The sequence below is a fragment of the Macaca nemestrina genome, chromosome 12, assembly GCF_043159975.1.
Source record: "Macaca nemestrina isolate mMacNem1 chromosome 12, mMacNem.hap1, whole genome shotgun sequence".
Taxonomy (NCBI): Eukaryota; Metazoa; Chordata; class Mammalia; order Primates; family Cercopithecidae; genus Macaca; species Macaca nemestrina.
The window spans coordinates 30,163,388-30,187,406 of record NC_092136.1 but is presented as its reverse complement, the minus strand read 5'-3'; the positions used below and the strand labels follow the sequence as shown (position 1 = coordinate 30,187,406).

Here is a 24,019-nt window from a genome sequence, read left to right as displayed (position 1 = left end):
TCAAGGACCATCTGTTTAGACTTTCCCACCTTTGTGAATGGGCAGTGAGTTTTGTAAAGGAGGAAAATGTCTTTCACTGAGAAAGGTAGCTGAACTACTGTACTTGGTCAAGTTCAAGTTTCTCTGCACGACCTTTGAGGATGTCCATCTTGCTCACCTTTCACCACCCGCTGCCTCCAAGAGTACCAGACCACTCGTACATCCTCACAGTGCTATAACCTCAGTGCCTTTGTGCAGGCTGGCATTGACTGGAATGTCCTGTTGCCCCTCTCCCTACATTCACCTGAGAAACTTTTACCTATTGGTTATGATTCAGCTCAGCTACCACTGCCTTTAGAAGCTTGAATGTGACCATAAACAAGAATTTGTCAGGCTCCAGAGACAGGCTGACTGAGGGTCGAATATCTGTCCATTCCCAAGTCCCTCTACCTCTACAAACCTTAGTGTCCTCATCTATAAAGTGGGAATAATAACATGGAACTTTCAAGGCTGTTAAAGAGGGAGATAAAAGTGCTCAGTCTAGTAGCTGTTCACCTAGTGAACACTCAAATTCAGTAACCATTTTCATGTTTCTTGATATTCTCCACTCTGTCCTTCCATTCTTGACTGGGATGAAGGCTTCTCTCTATCACTGTGCTTTTATATGTGTGCTATGTTTTAATCACTTTATTGAAGTGTAATTTACATACAACAAAATGTACCCATTTTAAGTGCATGGTTTGAAGAGTTCTGACAAATGTAGACACCTGTGCATACCTGTGCATACGGAACATTTCTGTCACTCCCAAAGGTTTCCTTGTGTTCCTTCCCAGTTGATCTCTATTCCCCTATACCTGGCCCTAAGAAACCACTGATCTCTTTGTTCTTTCTTTTTTTGTTTAGGCAGAGTCTCACTCTGTCCCCTAGGCTACAGGGCAGTGGCACAGTCTCAGCTCACTGCAACCTCCGCCTCCCAGGTTCAAGCAATTCTCCTGCCTCAGCCTCTCCAGGAGTTGGGATTATAGGCACATGCCACTATGCCCAGCTGATTTTTTTGTATTTTTAGTAGAGATGGGGTTTCACCATGTTGGCCAGGCTGGTCTTGAATTCCTGACGTCAGATGATCCACCTCCCTCGACCTCCAAAATTGCTGGGATTACAGGCGTGAGCCACTGCACCCAGCCCCAACTGATCTCTTTCTATTGATATGTGTTACATTGTCTTTTCTTAGAGCTTCATATAAATGGAATCATACAGTACATACTCCTTTGTGTCTGGCTCTGTTCATTCAATATAATGTTCTGAGAGTCTTTGAATGCATCAGTAGCTGGTTCCTTATTACTGTACTTTTAACCTTGTGTCATAATCTATCTGATTCCTCCACTAGACTGTGAGGCCTTCAAATATTTAATCTTTTTCTTCTTTCGTTCTCAAATAGGTACTCAGTAAATGTGAGCGGGAAGGAGGGAGGAAGAGTGAGGGAGTTGCCATGGGGATTAGCTAAGATCTTGGTTGCAGCCTTGCTACCTGTCCATCCCTGGGAGGCAGTACTCACAGTCCCAGCAGAACCCCATCCACAGGCACTTACAGCAGCCAGTCCACAGCCACCAGCAGGCTGATGTCCTCTGTTGGCAAGCCCACGGCCGTCAGAATGAGGAGCATGGTGACCAGTCCGGCACTGGGGATACTGGCCGCGCCGACGCTTGCCAGGGTGGCTGTGAGGCTATAAGAACAGAGAAGTCCAGGTCATGGAAACAGAAAGAATCTTAGCAAAACCAACCCTGGCAATTTTAAGCTCTAATTTTCCTGCAGCCATAAAATCCCCACCCTCCCAACCCCCACCCCATACTCTCCACCAAGGAATAGAGAAATCTAAAGTACTAAGACCCAGGAATTAAGGATTAAGGCCTATTTGGGTTCTGCTCAACTATGATATAAGCTTATAAATTCATGGATTGGAGCCTTATTCCCATCATGCTATCCAATTAGTCTAATATATCACAGGGCTCAAATAAGGTAAGCGTGGCTCTAAAAGCAGGCAAGGAAATACTAAAGATAAAAACAAATCGCCCTTAATCCTCCCATGGGAACACAACTGCATTCATTTTTGCTTACGCTTTTATGTCTCTGTGAGCACCAGAGGCTTTTGGACTACGTGGCAAGGGTCTGAGAAGGCCATTGCCAAGGTTAACAGGAGAACTCAGAATAGCAAATATCCAGACGCAACTGAGTTGGACATCAGGGGAACAAATCAACAGATTCCAAATGACACTAAGCGTCAGGCGCCTGGATGCCTCACTGTGGGCTGGAAAATACATTATTCAGAAGGAGGATGCCAAGAAATGATAATGAAAGAAAGGGAGGCTTTCTTTCTGAAGCATCTCATCAGTGCTTTCCGAACAATGCCAGGGCCACACCCAGCACCATTCTGAAGTTTGTCTCTGGGAGAGGGTTAATCTGGAGTTCCAGTGCCCTGTCCTGACACCAGGGAGTCTCTGCGGTCTGGCAAAGGGCAGTGACTCTTTTTCCTCTTTTCTGGATGCCATTTGTACAAAGCTGTCACATCAAAATATCATATCAAAATATCCAAGAGTACTTTAGAAATATGGATTCCTAAGCTGTTTTTGTGGGTACCAAAAGGTAAGGGGGACTGCTTTCTTTGTAGTCATAAAATCCTAGAAATTTTATGAGCTGAGAGGCAGCCTCTCAAATTGTTTCAACTAAATCCGGGCCATCAGTGCGACCAAGCACAGAATCCTGGGGTCTTATCATCGGGAGGGCCCTGAATATACCTAATCTTACGTTTGGGAGATTAAGTCCCCTGGAGAGCCTGTGGTTTGAGCTGTTTTTCCCATATTGCCATCCTTCCCAGGTTTAGGCCCATCCTTGCATAGACACTTCCCCTGGGTGTGATCTACAGACTCCCCAACCACACCCTTCCCCTCCCATTCCATGGTGTCAAGGCTCGGCGCACTCCAATTTCCTTGAATCTATCTGGGTCACAAGAGGTACAGTGTGGAGTGCTCAGCCGTGAAAGTTCAGCAGTTGAACAACCTGAGTTCAAATTCCAGCTCTGCCACTTAATAACCACGTGACTACAGGCAACTTAACCTCTCTGTGCCTTGATTTCCTCGCCTGTAAAAAGGAGGCAGTAATGGTATCTCTTTCATGGGCTGGTCAGAAGCTTTCAGGAGCTAATAAATTAAAATGCACTTAGAAGGGCCGGGCACATTCTGACCCATCCCCACCCCGCCCCATCCCGCCCAGTAAATGTGAATTGTTTTTCTTGTCAAGAAATCTGGATAGGACTAGGCTGCTTTGCAATGAAAACTTCCCTAAAACCCCGAGAGCTGGAAGAATGGAATTCTCAACCATTTCCCAAACAGACAGAACACCAGGGAAGGGGAACTCCCCAAGTTCCAATGGTCTTGACCTTGACTGTTTTATTTACAGCATCAGTTGCTCTGAGTCACTCTTGCACATCCCTTTGAACTGTGGTTAACATTAACATTATCTGGTTATCTTTCGGTTGTGTGAGACAAAGTCTTATAAAGATAATTCTTCCTGGAAGTTGCTTTCCCCTCTTGTCCTCCACCCTAATAATATCCTCACCCTCCAGTGGGCACAGTGTCTGTCTGTGGAATTCTAAGCCCTGCAAGAGCTCCTTGGGCAGTGATTTTCCCTGCATCCCTCATTGCTTTCTGCTTTGCCTGGTCTTCCACTCCCCTGGCTCACTTCTCTAGGGTTCCTGGAAGCTGTTAAGATACTAGACACACAATATCAGAGCAGAACCTCACAGTAACCTTGCAAGGGACTTATATGGTAACACCTGCTTTCACTGTGAGGAAAACATATATAGGATGGGTGGAGAAACTTAGGTCACACAGCTTGAACATGGTCTGCTGGGATTTGAACAACGGTCTACTTGATTTCAATGCCACGCTGGTCCTTGATGGCCTTGATCCCTCCCTACATTGAAAATTCTATGAATTAATAAAATGCTGAGAATTTCTAATCACTATTTTCCTACATGCAGTGAAAGGAGAGGAATGAAGAATTTACTTGGAAGTGCAGCATGAAGATAGATTTGGCTATTTTCCTCCAAATAAACTGCAGGCATGAAGTATATCCACCCGTGGTGGGTGCCCCAGATGTAGCCCTTGTGGGGTCTACAATTCAGGAGGATTTGACTAAACTCACCCAGGGGCCAGAGATTTAAATGTGTATGGTCAAACTCATCTTTTGTCAACTGAAAATGCTCAGTAGTATCATTGTTAATATAAAACAAACCCTGTGTAGATAAATTTATAGAATTTAAGCATAAATTCAATCACTCACTGGTCCATTCTCCCATCTGTAAGTTCCCATCTAATAGTGCAAACTTAATGGAAAATATGGTTACCATCAAGACCAATTGTTGAGAGAGCAGAAATGACTTTTGCTTGGCAAAAGACTTTCTTAAGAAGCCCTTTTTGTCTTTGAGTTTTAAAGCAAGGGAGGTTAGCAGTCTTGTGATAATTGTTAGGACATAATTCTGAAAGACTTGATCTTCTGACCTGAAATATGTTTTCCATTGTCAGTAACATCATGGTACTCATGATGTCATGGCCACATTTTTCTTTAATATTCTAGGAGTGTTGTGTGTTTTATTAGACATCAATAATAATAATAGAAGCTAACATTTATTGACTGGTGCCTGGTTCACACTCATAAGAGACTATGAGCCAGGCACCATGTTCTCAGCCACCCTAGAATTTGTTATTGTTCCCATTATGCAGATGAGGAAACTGAGGCTCCCTTGTAGTATATAATTCATAGGGTGGTTGTGAAGATTTTATTATATGTATGTAAATTATTATTTTGCAACCCAACAGTATAATATAGTGGAGGCAGTGTGTGTAATGGTTAAAAACACAAACCCCAGAGTAAGGTGGTCTGGGTTCAAATCCCATTTCTGCCTCTTATAAACAGTGTGATCCTGGCCCAGTTACCTCATCTTACTGTGCCTCATTTTCTCCATCTGTAAAACACGGAACCCAGTATCTACTTTTTAGGGCTGTTTCTAGGATCACAAGTTAAATAAATGGAAGCATATGCCAGCATTTGGAAACTTAAATTGTAGTTGTTCCTCTAGATGGCTGTGTGTGATCTGTTCTCTGAGCCTCTGTTTCCTTATCTAAGGTGAGATAATTTAGCAAGAGAGTCACTGGAAGACATTTCAGATGATACATTCTAGCTGATTAAATAAATGTGATTGCTATTTCATGTTTTCATATTGTGTGTGTGTGTATTAAACATGGTGAATTTTTCTTTTCTCTATTTGCTGAGTTGCTAAAGTGAACTCAGATGCACATGGGATATTCACTAAATCTTCTGGAATGGTTATAAGGATAAAGGAGAAAGCTGTGTTTTAACAAAAATGTCCTTGAGCTGGTTGAATACCTCAGAGCTAGACAGATCAAGCACAGGCTCTGAAGTGGCCATTCCATGGCAATATCAGCCCCTAGAACACATAGAGGACATGATTAGAGGAATTTTCCAGCACTGCTACAGATACTGGGTGGTCCCTTAGTTTGAACTTTTAAAAAATCTGAGCAGGTAGAGACATCAGACCCAAATGAACACTGCCTCTTAGGAGAGATCTCCTAAAATGGCCCTAGTCCACTAAAGGCCTACCAGAGAATGGACTGTTGAATAACATGAATCAACCAGACACCAGATTATTACCAAAGTTTCTAATATAGAGGTTGACAGTGCTGCCTGGGGGAGAAACTGAAGTGGGAGAAAGAGGCTAGCGCCTTAGCCTGAACCCAAAAAATATTGCCCCTTCTAATGCCCAATGGAAAAAGCCAATAAAAACACTATTCTAATGTCTGTTTTTGAGTCATAGTCAGAAAGAAGAAATGACTTGTGGTTGGAAGAAGTAAACTGTGGAATAGAAATTTGACTTGTGCCTCTGCCACCCATAACCATGAGACCTAGGTTTGTCACATAATTTCTTTGAGCCTCACATGCCTCCTCTGTAAAATGGGAATAATGACTATCCCTTCTCTTCAGGACTGCTGGGCATGTTCAAAGCAATATATGGAAAGAGTCTGCTACCTCAGAGGAACCAAAGAGTGGAGTGATTATCATCGTGGAGGATGAAAGTATATTCCAGTGTCTACCTCATTCATTTCCTAAAATGAATCACCCAGGCCTTGGCTATTCTAATATCTGGAATTCTCTTTCTACTACAAGTACATCTGTCACACAGAATGTGACCCACTTACTCCCTATGTTTTCTGATCACATAGAGTCGAGAAGGGAAATAAAACTTGCACATTGTTGAGTCCAAAACTGACAAACTCCAGGGTCTTAAAAGACCAAGCTGCGGTGACAGGTGCAGCAGACCAGGCATAAGTAATAGGGTAGGCAGGGGAGACTGTAGGAAACTGAAGTGCAGCTGTCTTACAAGAGGATGAATTTCTAACCTTTTACAATATATTTCAAGGCAAACAAAGCAACACTCTGGGCTGGGAGTCCATCCATGAACTCCAACTTTTAGCCCCAAATTATGAATACCTTCCTTATTTATAGATGAGGAAATTGAGACTGAGAGTAGGGATATAACATAAGTTAGGGCAGAAATTGGCTTCTGGCTTAATTGAAGCATTTAGATGGGTTGAGAGTGATAATATTAAAATGATGATTGCAAAAAGCTTTATTTCATGCTATAATGTCAATATAACATTGAATGGGTTGAAGACCGATATTTTCAATGACTTAACCTATAAGCAAGAAAGTGAAGTGTTAGTTTGGCTAGTAGGTGTGATCTTTAAGTTTATGGTGAGGCAACACATTTTTAATGATCTCTTAGGAAAATGTTCTTTCTGAATTTTTAAAATGATGAATGCATTTAAATAAAAACAGCTTTAGTAAAAGCAAAACTATGTGCTATTTATTTGTAATAAAATCTTATATGTCATATTTAGGAATCTCTTCCAGTATTTTGTAATTTCTGCCGTTACCCTCTGGTGATAGAATATTGAACGGAGCATATTTTAGTGAAACAAAAATTGGATCCAGAGTCAGCTGATGTTGGCCTCAGTTACAGTCCTGTCAAATCATTACTGATGTTGGCCTTACTTACAGCCATGCTGTAGCCATGGACAAACTACCATGCCTCTTGGTGCCTGAGTTTCTTCGTCTATTAAATGGGCAAGGAAATTACCCTGCCTACATCACAGGATTGCTAAAAATCAAATAATATCCAATTTCTAAAGCAAGTTGACATGTGCAATACAAACAGGAGGCATTAATGAGAGTCTTCTTTCTTGTCGCAATCTTTTCCTTTTGAAGGCTGCCAATAATTCCTCTTCTTTTATTACCTTCATTGTCTTCCACCAGCAGAAATGAAATTCAAGTGGCCTCTGTCACATGGAGCTAGTGTGGAGGGGAAACAGGGTAGAACAACAGGTAGTTGTTTTTGTGTTTTACCCCACCCTCCTCACCTTACAGTCACAATCTGTCCTCCATCCAGGACAACACCATTCATTTGGGCTATAAAGATGGCGGCCACCGCTTCGTAAAGGGCTGTACCATCCATGTTAATGGTTGCTCCAACAGGAAGGACGAATCTAGTCACACGTTTATCAATCCCCAGATTTTCTTCCAGGCAACGGAAGGTGACAGGCAAAGTTCCAGCACTGAGAACAAAGAGAAAGAGAAAGACAGGGTTATGTCCACTTTAGAGAAGCAGGACAATGCACAAACTGGAACGCCACTGCATCCTTAGTTTTTCTTGTTTTGTGTCAATCAAGCAAGGTGACATGCAAAAAAGCAGTATCTGGAGCCAGATTAAAAACTGGTGAGTTGGAGGCTGAAATTCAATCTTACTGAGATGCTAATAGGCAGCAAAATATTTTCGTTGGTTCTGGTTCTGGAGATACACTCAGAACTTGAAGATGTTTTCTTTTGACCACTGTTTCCATCTTGGATTCGATATTGAAGTGCATCTGATTGCCCATATTAATTGGGTTGCAAAAAAAAAAAATCTATGTCAGAAAAGAATCAGCTATCAACAGTGAAATGGGATGAGGAATTTTTGGATAACCCATAATTTCATGCTAGAAATGCTGTTTCCAATAAAATGACTGAATGGATCGCATTTAGCCCCAAGAAATTGCCCTGAGCTGGGCTTGCTAATTTCCACAACAATAAACATGTCCAGCACCCTTCAGCATGAGCTGAAGCCCTTCACTGGGGAACCTCACAGATAGTCCAACACCCTGATACATGCTCATCAGCCAATTCTACAGTCACTTCAATGACATGGAGCAGGAAAGCATGTGTTCAATAGCAAATCAGAGACTAAATATGAAGTGACTTCACCCCCACTCCTCCCAGGCCTGGGATGTGGATTCATGACCACATGATCCAGCCTCAAAGGCCAGAATTCCTGACATGTTCATATGTCTTCAAAATTGGAGACCAATAAAAAATAAGGATTGCTAAAGGCCAGAATATTATCTCCATGTGGATAGAAGGGCATGGGAGGGTGAGTGGATTTGCTGCAAGGTTTAAGTAATGTAGAAAGCAATGCAAAACACTCAAACTGCCATGGAAGTGCTTCATGGTCCATCCTCTTGATTTTTTTCTATTCAAACTTTAGCAAAGTGAATTAGAAAACCTGCAATGCAGACAACATTTGGAGGTGTTTTCTCTCTTGCACTTACAGCTTTTGTCAAAGTTTCCTCCTACTGGTCAGAATTAGTGACTAAGCTGGACATAGATCCCTGTAGAGGTCTTGGTTTCTCAGAGAGTGGGAGAAGACCATCTGCTCCAGGGAAGCTAAATGAAATGAAGATTCCAGGGCCTATCCAGAACCAACGAATCAGAAGCCCTAAAACTAGGGATGCCCAGATGTGCATCTTATCAAACCACTGGCCCACAAGCTCCTAAAACAACCTTAGGAGAGCCAAATTTCTCTTACCAGAACATTCTTTGTGATTTCAAGTCAGGGGTCTGTCTCATGCCTCCTTCTTGGTCTTGGGTAGGAAGAAGAAATGTTTGTTGGGAAACATTTCATAACTAAAATCTTGCAAACCCAGGGCAAAGTTGGAGCCTGGCCTCATTTGCACGCAGGAGATGCCATTAGACCTGGCTTGCTGTCTTAATGCGAAGTCAGTGTCCCTTTCTTCCTCTTACCCCACCCTCTCCTGGGCCCTTTCGAAGGGTTGCCAGGACACCAGGACTGGTCTGAGATGACTGCTCAGTTGTGGTTGGTGGCCAGGATTCTCGATTGCAAGGATTCTCAAATCTAAGGACACTTCTGGGATTGCTAGAATACATTTATATTTATTATTGCATTCATTTTTCCAAACTGTCATCAAATGGTCTTTGGACAATTAAGTAGATTGGGAAAAATGATCGGTAAGTATAAAAATATCCTCTATTTCTCTACTGGACAGGCTTTCTTTGTGTCTTTAAACCCACCCACCCAATCAAACTAGGACTTGAGAATTTTAATTTCAAGCTTTCCTATGTGGATGGGCTGACATTCTGACATTGCTTTTTTGTCTCCTGCCTCAATGGCCATATGACAGCCTTCAAATGTTGCTAATAATAACAATTATTAATAAATAATAAATGTTGCTTCTTTTGTTTTTTATGTATTAGTTTTAACAGCCTGCACTGAAGTTGGAGGGCTGAAGACAAGCCAGTCTCAGGCCACCCCCCTCCCTCTGCCCTCCCTGACACCAGCCTCTGGAACCATTGAGAAAAGCCGTTCAACTACCCTCAACATTTTTATTCTGTACAAGGGCCGAGGAGGCAGGAAGGATATTTTGTGGGCTGTTCCTGGGTTTTGCTTTTTTTTTCTTCTCTGTGACCATGATGGCAAAGAAACCTTCAGTTAATTCTCGGTACATGACTCATGTCACACAGCCTTTTAAACAAAGAAATTCCACATCCAGGCAAAAACCACATTTTAATGAAAGATTAAAACCACATTTTTTTTTTTCAAATGAAATATAGGGTTGGGGAAGAAATCGGTCTAATATTTGCAGCCTTGGTTGGATAATCTGAGCATTTGTCTCTGATTTAAATACAAATTTGGGCCATGCAAATTCCCTTAAGATTCACCTTGTCTTACAAAGTTACTGAAATAATGGCCTAGTCATTCAAAAGAAAATAATACTAATATTTTTGAAATAGTTGAAAGATCTAAACCATAAAGGTATCGGAAGAAAATAAAAAGTCATATTGTATTAACTCGAGAAGCTATTCCTAAGCAAAATCTAAATTCTAAATTCTAAAGAAAAGTACTGATAGCTTTGACTAAGTACAAATTTAAAACTTCTAGAGGCAAAAAGCACAGTAACTTTTTAAGACAAATGTCAAGTGAAGAGAAAGATTATTTGCAACTTGTGACACATGAGCTAATATTCTTATACAAAAAGAGAGCTTGAAAATCAATCAGGGAGGGACGAATACCTCAACAGGGAAATGACCAAGTTCAAGAACAATTCACGAGGCAGGGGAAAAGGGGAGGGGAAGGAGAAGTAAAGATATGCATATCCCATGAGATTACTTTTCACCCAATAGGACTGGAAAGCATTAAAGTGACCCGTAATATCCAGAGCTGGTAAGTAAGCGGGGATGGGCACACCCTCAAACCCCAGTTAATGGGAACATAAAATAATAAATTTTTCTGAATAGCAATCTGGTAACGTGATTCAAAACCGTCAATGTGCATACCATTTAACTCTGAAATTCCACTTATCCTGAGGGGATCATCATACAACCTTGCAGAGATGTATTTGTAAGGATATTTGTCACAGCCCTGTTTAATAGACATGCCTTAAATGTACATCACTGTGGCTAGGATGGGGTGGGGTTTGCATTGTAGTACATACAGTGCATTATTATGCAGTTTAAAAAATTGTAGTAAAGTCTATTGCAATAGATATAACTTTTATGATATGTTGACTAGTAAAAAAATAGCTATTTATAAAACAGCATATATATACATAGTAAGAACTTGAAAGATATATAACTAAAGACTAATTAAAAGGTTATGACCAATTATCACTGGGTGATAGAATAATTGGCAAAGCTCATTTTCTTCTTCAAAATTGTATTCACTGCCTGAACTTTTTCACAATGAGCCTGCAGAAATTTTATTTTATTTTTGTTTTCTGGTTATGAGCCAGGTATGAGATAAAGTATGAGATACCAGGCTTATAACCAGAAAACAAAAATAAAATTAAACCAGGTGGGTTTTTTTTTCTTTTTCCTCTTTTCTTCAAGTGGAGATCTGTATGGATAGAGATACTTAGTCATGGGAAATTTATAAAACCAAGAAGGAAATTTTGAAGTGTTTTCCTTCATCTTCGGAAAATGGGTGCAGAATCTAGATCCTCAAGATTGTGTATATTCCAGCTTGGTCTGAAACCCCATTTTCTACTAGCACTGAATCCTCATTGATTTGCAAGGTGGAAATTTAATTTGGTTTCCCAGGCATTATTGGTCTGTTAGGTCGCTTAAGGGAAACCTGACTGCCTGCTCAGCAGCCGTGGAGCAACAGGCCCTGCTGTGTCATGGAGTGCCACCTCACCAGCAGTGCATGGGCACAGGGTCTGCAACAAGGACCTGATGATGAGCTATGGGTTTCAGAATTTGCTTCCCTCCCTGTTTTATGATTCAGTCTTAGTTTTGTGACCCAAGGACATATGTGCAGATATAAAACCATGATTGCAAGCTGAAAGTAAAACACTAGTCTTAAAAATTCTCAGTTGTAAGGCATTTCTTTCTTTCTTTCTTTCTTTCTTTTTTTTTTTTTTTCCACATGGAGCCTCACTTTGTCACCTAGGCTAGAGTGCAGTGATGCAATCTCAGCTCACTGCAACCTCCGCCTCCTAGGTTCAAGCAATTCTCCTGCCACAGACTCCCGAATAGCTGGGACTACAGGCACTCCCCACCGCACCTGGCTAAGTTTTGTATTTTTAGTAGAGATGGGGTTTCACCATGTTAGCCAGGCTGGTTTCGAACTCCTGACTTCAAGTGATCTGCCTGCCGAGGCCTCCCAAAGTGCTGGGATTACAAGCATGAGCCACTGCGCCCAGCCCAATTGTAAGGCATTTCTTATGTATTTCTTCTTGTTCATTTTTTGGGTTGTTTTTGTTACATTCAGTCCAAGATGATAGTCCAAAAACTGATTTTTCTCTGCATATCTCTGGGGTCCTCTTTGGCTTTCTAGGCACTGGAACTAGGTAATAAAGGGGGAACTGATTCTTCATCAATGCCAAGTTAACTCTGGGGAAGAATAATCCATTAGAGGTTCATGTCGAGGTCAAAGATTTGGCTGAGCTTTGTTTGTTAGAAAAAGTCTCACCTAACATACCATTTACTTTGTAAAAGCTGCTGCTTCTACTTTTGAAAATTTATTTACCAAAATCTTCAAAGAGTAATATTTTGTGATAGCATTTTCCAAATCACAGGTGAAATGTTAATTGAAAAACATCGTGTTAAACTTCCTTTAGAAAACATCTAAAACTAAACTAATGATACAAGTGGCAAATTAGGCATGCAAACAAATAGCATGCATTTATCTGAAAAATTTAATGTGAGATCATATTTCCAATATAGTTGCAAACCAGCAAAAATGTTCACCAGAAGGCTCAGAAGTTCCTAGAAGGAGACAAAAATTCAAAGCATTCGCCTTTTCCAAAAGATCTTAGTAATGTGTGCCAAGTGTTCTTATTGAACTTTGTGATGGGAGGGTTTTGAGAAATGAGAAATGGCAAAGAGGGCAAAAGAGTGAACAAAGAAAGAAAGAGAAGAAAGAAAGAAAAAAAAAGGAAAAAAAAGAAAAGAAAAGAAAAAAAGTACCCTAGAACTTAAAGTATAATAAACAACAACAACAACAACAACAACAACAACAAAAAGAGGAGAAAAAAAAAAAAAAAGAGTGAGCAAAGAGAAAGGTGATTTCTTTTGTTCTCTACCTGGAAGCGGTGCCCAGGGCAGTGATCCAAGCTTGGAAAATGCCAGCAAAAAAGGAGAAGGGGTTTTTCCTGGTCACTACAAAGTAAATCAAGGGGAGAAAGATGCCCCCGTGGATGATGAGGCCTATGATCACTGTTACCATGTACATCCCCAGTTGCCTAGCAACCACTTCTAAGTCCTTGATTGCAATGATCTTCCCACAGATCAGGCAGGCGATACCCAGGGGAGAGTACCTGAAAAACACAAAAGGGAAAAACAGCATTGAAGAGATCATTATGGCATTCAGAACCTGGGCCTCCTCTGTACTGCACCCTGAGGAAAACACATGGCTCTTCTGTACAAAAAAAGACTTTTGCTGAGAAAAGGTCATGACATTCCATTGATGTTATTTTTTATTTTGGACCAACTCCCTTAATCAAAATCTGTTTTGTGGATCTGGTGGTGCCTGCTCTGATGAAAAGTCCAAAGGCAAATTTTGTCGCTTAAGGTGAGTTTTAGGGATAAAGGAGAGACATGCATTACCATCTTTTAGCTTTACCATCAAGTTCCAAGTTGAGAGACTCAGGCGTGTTTCTGGGAATCTTGTTTGATTTGTGTTCCTCAGTTCCTTCCTAGAAATTTGGGAATTTGAGCTTTTTAGAAAACCATAAACTGGAATTTGTAAATTTGCATTGTTTTTACCTTGGAAGATAGGGAATATATTAAAATGAGAGAGAAAGAGAAAGAACAAGGAAACCATCTGGGCCAAAATGTACATTTAGAGAAAAGTGGTTTTATGACTTCCAAGTCTGAAAGTAGTTTTTCCATACTTACTCTAACAATAATGCTAACTACTTTCATTTTGTTTTAAGCACTATGGTGAGAGCTGCACACTCATTCCCTCACTTCATGCTTACCACAACCCGAAAATCTAGGTGTCATTATTGCTACGTGGCAAATAAAGAAACTGAGGTTAAGAAAAGCTAAATAATCAGCCCAAGACCAGGAAACCAGGAAATAAGAGAACAATCTCAGGTCTCTGAAACTCCCAACTGGGGGATTTTCCCAACCAAGACAAGCCACTTCTCTTTAGTGAACAATAAGCAATTCACCATATGCCAAATTTATCCTATATAAACTGATGTTATAGTTCTACCTTATTACTTTATAGAGAGTTTGGAAACTACTTTGGTCCTCACTCTTGGGAAAGGTATTTTGTCTCTCAACCTGAATATATTCTTCCCATATTTGGTAAAATTCTTTAGTATCCAGAATGATGTTGCTAGGGCATGAATTTGTTCAGCCTGTGACAGTTTCTGGCTGATATGAAAATATTTGTGGGAAGGTTGCTACCTTAATACAAATTATGAATATACTTGAGAGAAAGACTATGGGGAAAATGAAGTCCCTAGATAAGGCTTCCAGCAGGGGTCAGGGAGTCAGGAAAGGCTGCTGTAATTGTAAGATCTATAGAGACTTGTAATTGTGCCTGGAGCAAACACTTTCCTGAATTAAAGAAAAAATGTGAAAAGTAGATGAGACACATATATATGAATACTACGTAAGACATGGAGCTCATCTCGCCACTTATTAGCTATTAATATGTGACCATGGTTAGTGGCTTATTCCCATTTTACAGATATGGATGTCAAGGCTCAGAGCAGCTAACTCCAACCTCATGGAGATGCTGTGGGGATTAAATTTTTGAGCATGCATGTGTGTGTGCTGCAAAAAAGCCCTCTCGCATCTCTGTCAGTACCATTAATTCTCTGAGTCCTGACAAAGGAATTCCTCGTGGGTTCTGTTTTCACACATGTACCCCATGTCCTCCCACCACTCATGCTTATTAAGCCTGAGTTAGTGATGCTTTCTAGAACATCTCATGGGATACCCAATTGCAAGATGATTTTATAGCAACATATTCTCTCAAGAGGAACCTAATCTTGAAGGAACTGATTTGTAACTGACACTATTAAACATTAGCATAGCTGTTCTCTTCCCATATGAGAATCTAGCCTGAAGCTCCTACTTCTCCTTTCTGTGGGGTCCAGGCTGGTCAAGTCTGAGGACTGCTTCCCTAGACATTAGGGAGTCTGAGACAAACCTGTACTCATGTCATTAAACCCTGAGCTCTCCCACCGTTTTATATTCTGCTGGTGTGTCCATAGTCACAACATCTCATAAATTATCAAGGTAGTCTCGGGGACCAGCACTTCGTTCACTGAGACTGTAAATAAGCAGAATGAACCTTCCTATAAAGCAAAAAAGTATTTATCTTCATAAACCAAGAGATCAGTTCTTTCCCAAGCACCAAGCACCCTTGAAAGCTGTCCAGAAAAACACTACTATAAGCTGTTTTGGGTGCCATTCAATTTTCCTTCTCTCCTGGGAAAAGCAATTTGTAGAATGGAGAGAAAATGCTTTCAAGGCTCTTTGCCAAAAAAAGACTAGCTATAGAGTCTCCTGGAGAATGTATTTGGGCCACTGACAGATGGACTAGAGAGAGGTAACAGTTTACCTCTGGGACACTTAGCCAGCTGGGAAAAGCATGAGCTCCCATTGTAAATGGAGAGTGTTAAAGGCCAGAAAGTGAAGTGTTAGCAAGCAGAAGCCCTTGCTAATCCAAACACCTTGATCTCTGGGAATAGTATGAGCATTAAGTAGAAGAAGGTAAGAATCTTTGTTCTATGAAGTCTTTCAGGGCCGTTACTTTCTTGTGCCTATTTTTATTTTATTTATTTTTTATTTTTTATATTTTGAGACAGAGTATTGCTGTTAGCTAGGCTGGAGCTCAGTGGCACAATCATTGCTTGCTGTAACCTCGACCTCCTGGGCTGAAGCAATCCTCCCACCTCAGCCTCCTGAGTAGCTAGGACTACAGGTGTATGCCACCATTCTCAGCTAATTTTTGTTTACTTTTATTTTTGTAGGAGATCTCACTATTTTGCTCAGCAGGTCGCAAATTCCTAGCCTCAAGCAATCCTCCCGCCTCAGCCTCCTAGAGCACTAGGATTACAGGTGTGGCCAACCAACTGCGCCCATTTTTAAAACAAACAACTCAGGCCTTCACTCCAAAACTGGGGCTTCTGGGTTCCTGGGTTTCCATGTCAATGAATTACCTAATTGAAAATAATATGCCATGGAAAAGGATAGGCAAATGGCCAGCACCCAAGGCCACCACTCAAATCTTCTGAGATGAAGCCAGCAATCAAAACCACAAACCAAAGTGCATAACGAGGCTGAGGGCTGCACGGAGAGTTCTGAAGCCAAATAATGCCCTGTGATTGTTGGTCCAGTTTCCAAATGAGAGGGACACGGCTAGAGAGCTGGGGAGAGGGAATGGCTCCCATGCTGCTCTTAGGCTGTTCTTGTTCTCTGTTTTCAGGGCCACAGATTCATCCAGGACTGGCCTGTGGAGTCTTTTTCTTACTGCTGTATCCATTCTAGCCTCCACCTACTTTGTCTCAAAGCCCTTGCCAGCCGAAGGATCCCACCAAGATGCCCCTCGCAGGACTCCAAAAACACACTCATCTACAGCAGGCAAGTTACCTAGAATTCAGTCGGTGTCCGGGTGTCAGAAACCACTGGCTTCCTGTTAACAATGCGATTCCCTGGGCTTACCACACACCTACAGAGTCAGAATGTCCTGAAGCTGGCCTTGGGGCATTTATATTTTAAACAAGCTCCCCAGGTAATGCTGATCTGTTTGAAAACCAGTATTTCGAGAAACAAAAATCTTAACTGCAACTGATGAAATGCAGATATTACTTGGTGACCTTTTGGAAACCATTTACCTTAGCTCCAATTTCTTCAGCATCTTTGAGGTCTTAACCCACTGGAATAATTCATTTGGGACTTACAGGCCTGGGACAGATGATGGGGCAGACACTGATGATGGGAAAGGAGGTAAGCTGAGGGACTTTCTCAGTCCTGCTGTGAAGCCCCTCTGGTGCTGTCCCACATATTTCCAATAGCTTGTCAATAGAGCTAAACACACATTCCAAGAGTAGCTGAAAGGTGCTGTCCACGCTCAGAGAGTATTACAAATCTTCATCTTTCCCAATCCATTTAGGGATACGTGTTCCAGCTACCCAAAGAGTGATTCTTGTTCAAAGTTACCATTTGTGATTAGAACTTTTCATCAAGACAGAGTGAAAAACAGTTTGTACAGCCTCTAGGCTTATGATTAAGGGACTTCCTTTTGCAAGTAAATGAAATTCCAACCCATCAAGGTGGCCTGCAGGACCCTGGAGGATCTGCCTACTGCCTACCTCTCCAACTGCACCTCCTTCTGTCCCCTTTCACCAACCACACTGCAGCTTCTCTAGACCTTTGTTCTGATCCTCAAAAGCCTTTCCCTGCCACTTCTTCCCCCGGAACATTCTCCCCTCAGTTCTTTACTAGGTTGCTTGGCTCACTCTGCAGCTCTTCATTAAAGGTCAACTTCCCAGACAGCACCATGTGGCCCAACACTTTTACACCATCACTATCTCTCGCTATTGCACGGCACTTATGACTATTGGAATTAGTAATAAGTGCTACAAAGACAATCTGCTCCCATTTGCTCCCTTTTGGCTTTCCCTCTCTCCCTTCCCTAGGATGTAAGTCCCACGAGGGCCGGAACATTTCTCTGTCTTATTCAACATTGTATCACCAGTACCTAAAATCATTGCCTGCACATAATAGAATATTTATTGAATGAAAAAAAAAATAGATGAATTGACAAAGATTCTTTGTTTGACCAAATTTTAGTTAGGCTTCTGAACCTTCTTCTGGCCTCTTCTGGGCTCTTTGCTAAACCTTATAAAATCCGGTTTAGCAAAACACTCATCTAAGTCAGGTTAGCAAGAACCTCCGTCCTCAAAATCTGATCACCCTCAAATCTGATCAGGTTCTTCATCCTCCCCCGGATGTCTGGTCACCCTGTGGCCTTCAGCTAGAATCCTGTGGGGTTGGTTTATCCAAAATACTCCTTACTCCAGACCATCCACTGCCCCCACCTTTCTCCATGCCTATAAATTCCCACTTGCCCATGTGTACTTGCAAGTGAGCCCAATCTCTCTCCCCCACTCCAAAATCCCATTGCTGTGGTCCCTGTGCTCATTGCAACGATCCTGAATAAAATCTGCCTTACTCTGCTTTAACAAGTGTCATTGAATAGTTTTTTCTTTAACAGTGTGGATGGATGGTGGTTTATTGGAAGAAGGAATTGGAAGAGTAGGCAGAGATTTTACTTCTCACTTATGTTTTTATAGGGGTAAGATTATGAAACATTTTACTTTCTGTTTAAGTTTTTCAAATTTTGAAAAAAAAATGTTTTAAATAACCTCATAAGAAAATGAGGATATGAAAATCATACAAAAATTAAGGGGTTTTCAGGTTTCTTAAAGAATTCATAAACACAGAGATACAAAGGATATGGATTGAATTGATGATAATATTGGTAACAGCAAACAGCTATTACTATAATACTAATCCATGTAAAGTGCTTAGACAGTTCCCAGCACCAAAAAGGTGCTTCACGACTGTTGGTCACAGTCTTAGTTCTCACAGCAACCTATGGCATGGATTCTAGAATCATCCCATTTTACAGATCAGAATATCGGGGCTTAGAATCTGTCTAACTTGCCTGAAGTCACACAGCTTGCAATGGGAGGATCCTGGATTCAATCCAGTCTGAAGTAATAAAGAAATTGACATAGGTGTTACTTCTGTACAGCTCCATAATACTGGGCAAGTCGCCCTCTGTGCTGAGTTTTCTCATTTGGTAAATGGGTTAACAAAAGCACGTATTTTTGTGTTCAGTACTATTGTGAAGAATAAATGAGCTAATGCATGTAAAATAATTGGAGTAATATTAAGTATTTAGCAGGAATTTGGTAAATTTAAGTTATTTAATAATAATTGTTTCCTCAGTAATAAATGGGTTAGTACATGTACTATAACTGAAATAGTACTGAGCATATAGCAAGAAGTTAGTAATTCTAATTTATAATTTAATAACAAAAACAATTATTATAATATTTTCAATGTTACATTTTGTTATTATTACTATTATAACTGCTACATAGAAAAGAATACAAAAGAATTCTGATTTTTTAAGCTTTGAGGGGTCAGTTAAATAGTAGTTGACTGTTTTATCCAGAACCTTTTTACACACATCATTAGCAAATACTGATGCTGAGGAGGCAGTGAAAGAATTAAAGAAATGTGTAGAATTGGCATCTCATGTCACGTGACATCGTCCTGACTATGAGCCTAGATGAAGTAACCAAACAGCTGTCAGAAATCATTCTAGGGTCTTACTCCTGCCTCACAACCACTTTTTACCTCCCAAGATGATACTAAGTATTTAGGAGTTCTGGTTTCAATGAATGGGAAACTTCTTAATTCATACCACCACCCTCCATCTCTGGGGAGGAGGGAGGCTACACTTCATCCCACTGACTCATCTGATGTCCTAGAAGATTCCCTTTCCTGCAAGGGTTTAGTGGAAATCACATTGGTATGGACGTAGGAAGGACACACACATTGTCTATGTTATTGGCATCATATTACAGAAATATGGGCTGCATATTTGGAGTAAAGATGCATAATCTGCTAGAAATTCTAGGAAACAATGGAAAATCCTAATGTTTAAGCAAGAGACTTATTCTGCATTGTGTATTATGTACTAAACTCTCAACAGACTCAGATGAATCTGAAGGACTTAAAAAATACATTTTACCTCTGGGAGCGGTGGCTCACGCCTGTAATCCCAGCACTTTGGGAGGCCGAGGTGGGCGGATCATAGGGTCAGGAGTTCGAGACCAGCCTGGCCAACATGGCAAAACCCTGTCTCTACTAAAGATTAACAAAACTAGCCGGGCATGGTGGTGTGCACCTGTAATCCCAGCTACTTGGAAGGCTGAGGCTGCAGAATCACTTGAACCCGGGAGGCGGAGGTTGCAGTGAGCTGAGATCGCACCATTGCACTCCAGCCTGGCGACAGGGCAAGATTTTGTCTCTCTCTCTCTCTCTGTCTCTCTCCGTCTCTCTCTCTCTCTCTCTCTCTATATATATATATATATATATGTGTGTGTGTGTGTGTGTGTGTGTGTGTGTGTATGTATATATATGTTTTGCACCACCATCATATTACCAAATCTTCATACAAAAGAAATATCTAGAAATCCAGCATTGCCTGAGAAGCTAAAGGATCAGTACAATCATGAAAGAGAACATGTTATTTCATTAGCATACTTTCTGTGTTTTAAAAGCACTGTAAAACAATGATCTGAACAAGCCAGGTCTGCTAAATATGGTTCATGAAATAGTGAGGAACATCTTCTTGATCTGAAATCTTGGCGTTTTCAGCTATCCCACTCATTCCTAAAGTTTTAGTAACAATTGACTACAGGCACATCACCATGTTTGGTTCTGTGGAGATAAAAAATAAGAACAGATTTTTGTCCTTGTGAGGTGGGGTGGGAGACAAGAAAAAGAAGAAGAGAAAAAGCAGCTGGAATTTCCATGAAAGGCACCTACAGAAAAGTGGAAAAGGATCAGAAGAGGTTTGGCAAAGAAAGTGGGTAAGCCTGGAACATGCAAAGATGGGGAATAGGTAACCCAGAACTCCTATGGAAAAGAGAACACAGCTATGACTTGGTCTAAGAGTGGTTTTATTTTTTTCTAGGCAGACATACAGGACCATCCTAGGGATCTGAAACAAATGCAAGTAAAAAGCTTTCTGTCTGATGGATATGGGACACCAAAAGTTTCCTACGATTGAAGACGACAGAGCTTCCACGATGAGAGAGTAGATCCTCGTGCTCTCCTAGGCTCCCCTAGATTTCAGAGTCACTGACTATAAACACACGTGAAATCAAGGGGAAACAATATTGTTTAGATGATTCAAACCAAAAAACCTACCTGCTTAGGTATCAAGGATTTTGATACCAATATGAACTATAGCTCTTCCTCTACCTAGCTATAATAATCTTAGGCAAGTTAATTATTAAGTTGGTGCAAAAGTAATTGTGGTTTTTGCCATTGAAAGTAATGGCAAAAACTGCAATTCATATGTTGAATTCATATGTCCCCCAAATTCATATGTTGAAACTTAACTCCCAGGGCATTGGTGTTAAGAGGTGAACCATCTGGGAGGTGATTAGATGATGAGGGCTTTGCCCTCTTCAATGGAATTAGTGCTCTTAATAAAAGATGCATGAGGGAGCCTGTTTTCCCCTTCCTGTGAGGACACACACAAAGGTGCCAACTACGAGGAATAGGCCCTCAACAGATACTAAATCTGCTAGTACCTTGATCTTGAACTTGTCAGCCTCCAGAAGGGTGAGCAATAAATTCCTATTGTTTATAAATTACCCAGTCTAAGGTATTTTGTTATAACAGATGGAAAGACAATGACTGTGTAAAAGCGACCCCAGAGAGCTTTCTGAATCTCTTTTCATGCTAAGCGAGGTGGCTCATGCCTATAATCCCAGCACTTTGGGAGGCCTAGGTGGGAAGATCACTTGAGCCCAGAAGTTTGAGATCAGCCTGGGTAATATAGTGAAATCCTCGTCTCTACAAAAAATTTTCAAAAACTAGCTGGGCATGGTAGTGTGCACCTGTAGTTCCAGCTACTTGAGGGGCTGAGGTGGGAGGATCACTTGAGCTGCAGTGAGGGAGGTTGAGGCTGTAGTAAGCCATGATCACACCACTGCACTCCAGTCTGGGTGACAGGGTGAGACCCTGTCTCAATAAAATTATAATGAAATAAAATTCAAATAAAAATAAATAAATATCTTTCTAACTGTGGGTACAATGAGAAGTTGGTCCGCAACTTGGAAAAGGCCCCTTATCAGACCCAACCATACTGGCACCCTGATCTTGAACTTCCAGCCACCAGAACCATAAGAAAGAAATTTCTGTTGTTTCTAAGCCACCCAGTCTTTGGTACTTTGTTATAGCAACCCAACTAAGACAGTTACATAAAAATATACAACCCATTCTCAACTCGCTGGCCGTACAAAAGAGACAGTAGGTTAGATTTGGCCCAAGGGGCATAATTTGTCTACCCTTGTTTTAGGGGAAGCTCCAAAAAAGATATTTTCATCCCTTTCTCAAAGTCTTTCTGGAAAGACCTTTGATCAGCCTATGCCAACTTGTTCCTGCAGGGAGAGCTCCAGTATCCTCTGGGGACCCCAAGGCTTTCTCAACCCACGGCTAAGAAGAAGTAAGAACAAGGCCACTTACCACATGATCATGATCACTAACTTCATTACAATCTCATTCAAAATGTTGAAGAAATCCACCATCAGCTTGGCCTGATCTCCCATCTTCCCCATAGCGATGCCAAAAGCAATAAAAAACCCTATCAGACCTGTTGGGTGAATCACATTACACAGAAGGACAAATTACAAAGAATGTATTTTTTTTCCTCATTCTTTACCATTCCCAAATGTATGGAGCCATGTTCTCACTGCTGGTTACCCTATGAATTAGACATTAAAAGAAAAAAAACATTATATTTCATACTGAATGTAACTTTCCCCTGGATAACTATGGATTTCTTGAACATTTTCCACATGAGCAAGTTAAACTGTAAGCAGTGTTAGGTTCAGAAAAATGTATTCATTTTCATTCCGAACTAAAAGGTGCTCTTTTCTCCCTCCCCTCACTTATGAAGTCATGTGTAAGCAGATTCCATTATTACACAGATTAACGAGTAAAGGCTTGTTGGGACTTGGGGATTATCATGCAAACTTTGGAGCCAATATTGGAATAGCAGAGACCAATTAGCCAATAAATTCTTTGCTAGAGTTACATCTAGTTTGTTTTGGTATTATCCCAAGTCAACGTATGGCTGGTATGTTTCACTCTTACAAAATCCTAAATGTAAAATTTATTTTTTATTACTACATACATAAAATGACAGGGAGAAAAAAATACTGAAAAATCAAAGGGAAAACAATAGGAAATCTGAAACTCCATTTTATCCAGTTTTTAAAAAATGTAATCTGTTATTTATGAATTTGTCACAATTCTTTTCATGACTCAAGTGGTTAGAATGCTTTCTTTTTTATTTTATTTGTTTTTTCAGGATCATAAAGACAGAATATAGATTCACTGTCAGATTTTGCTAGTTCCTAGTCTCTCCACTCTCTTCTTCCTTCACTTGACATTCTTGACTTGTATCTAAGTCCAGCCTCACATCAGCCTCTGGGGTCAATCCTAACCCCAGGAAGGATTTAAGGAGCTTCATCTCTGCCCTCTTCATGTCAGCATCACATTGCACTAGGTCTTGGACCAACTCCAATACCCAACCATGAGTCTTACTTCTGTGTTGGTTTCACCTCATCCCTATGCCTGAGGTCCTGGGAATCTGCCCTACACTTTAGTTCCTGCAAGGCTAGGCCTGGCTTTGCTCTTCCTACCACTCCTGTTGGTCCCTTCCATTCTCTCCCTTGGTATTTCATGCTCAGGCCTGGAGTCTCACTCCAATGCATCCAGGGACTGGGGTACACTGTGCGGCTTACAGGTGTTTCCAGTAGTGCCTGGGGGCTATCTGGATTTCTAATTGCCAATCCCCATGTGCTCCCTGACCTCTGACCCCTGATCTAGTATTGACAGTCTTAAGGTCTCAATTCTTACTACTTACATGTTCTGTAAATCAATGTTACTATGTCCTTGGCTACAGGACTTTGCTTGCCCACCTGACTTGTTCTCTGACTCTGAAGTATGAGCCATCTTCTCTTTCCTCTTCTCCACACCTAACCTGCTCAATTCGGCAGTCCTAATTTCCAGTCCCTCCCTATTATATCCAGTTTCCTATGGTGTCCAGTTATGCTTAAAGTCTTAACCCATACTCAGTAAATTTTAGCATCATAATTTGATTCTCTTAGAAGGAAATTTCTTCTTTCTGAACCTTTGACTTTACCCTTTCCCTAGCCATCTAACCCATTAACCTCTTTACACCAAACACATATCAACCCAGATTGTCTAACTACCCTTTGCTGGATCCTTTCTATCTTCAGCAAAAAGAATCCATTACTTGCACTTGGGGTTGCTAATACTTCACATTTAGTAT

At 41.0% G+C, this 24,019-nt stretch overlaps 1 protein-coding gene across 3 annotated transcripts in view; it reads right to left on the bottom strand.

Annotated features, from left to right (window-relative positions):
* LOC105471559 (solute carrier family 1 member 2) overlaps nucleotides 1-24,019 on the bottom strand; it is a 169,564-nt gene that overhangs the window by 24,589 nt on the left and 120,956 nt on the right. For all 3 annotated transcript variants that reach the window (XM_071074880.1, XM_011724095.3, XM_011724096.3), the window contains exons 6-9: nucleotides 22,186-22,312; nucleotides 12,969-13,202; nucleotides 7,473-7,667; nucleotides 1,568-1,702 (exon numbers count right to left, since the gene is read on the bottom strand). In XM_071074880.1, coding sequence (XP_070930981.1) covers nucleotides 1,568-1,702; nucleotides 7,473-7,667; nucleotides 12,969-13,202; nucleotides 22,186-22,312 — 691 coding nt within the window. The remainder of the gene's footprint in view (nucleotides 1-1,567; nucleotides 1,703-7,472; nucleotides 7,668-12,968; nucleotides 13,203-22,185; nucleotides 22,313-24,019) is intronic.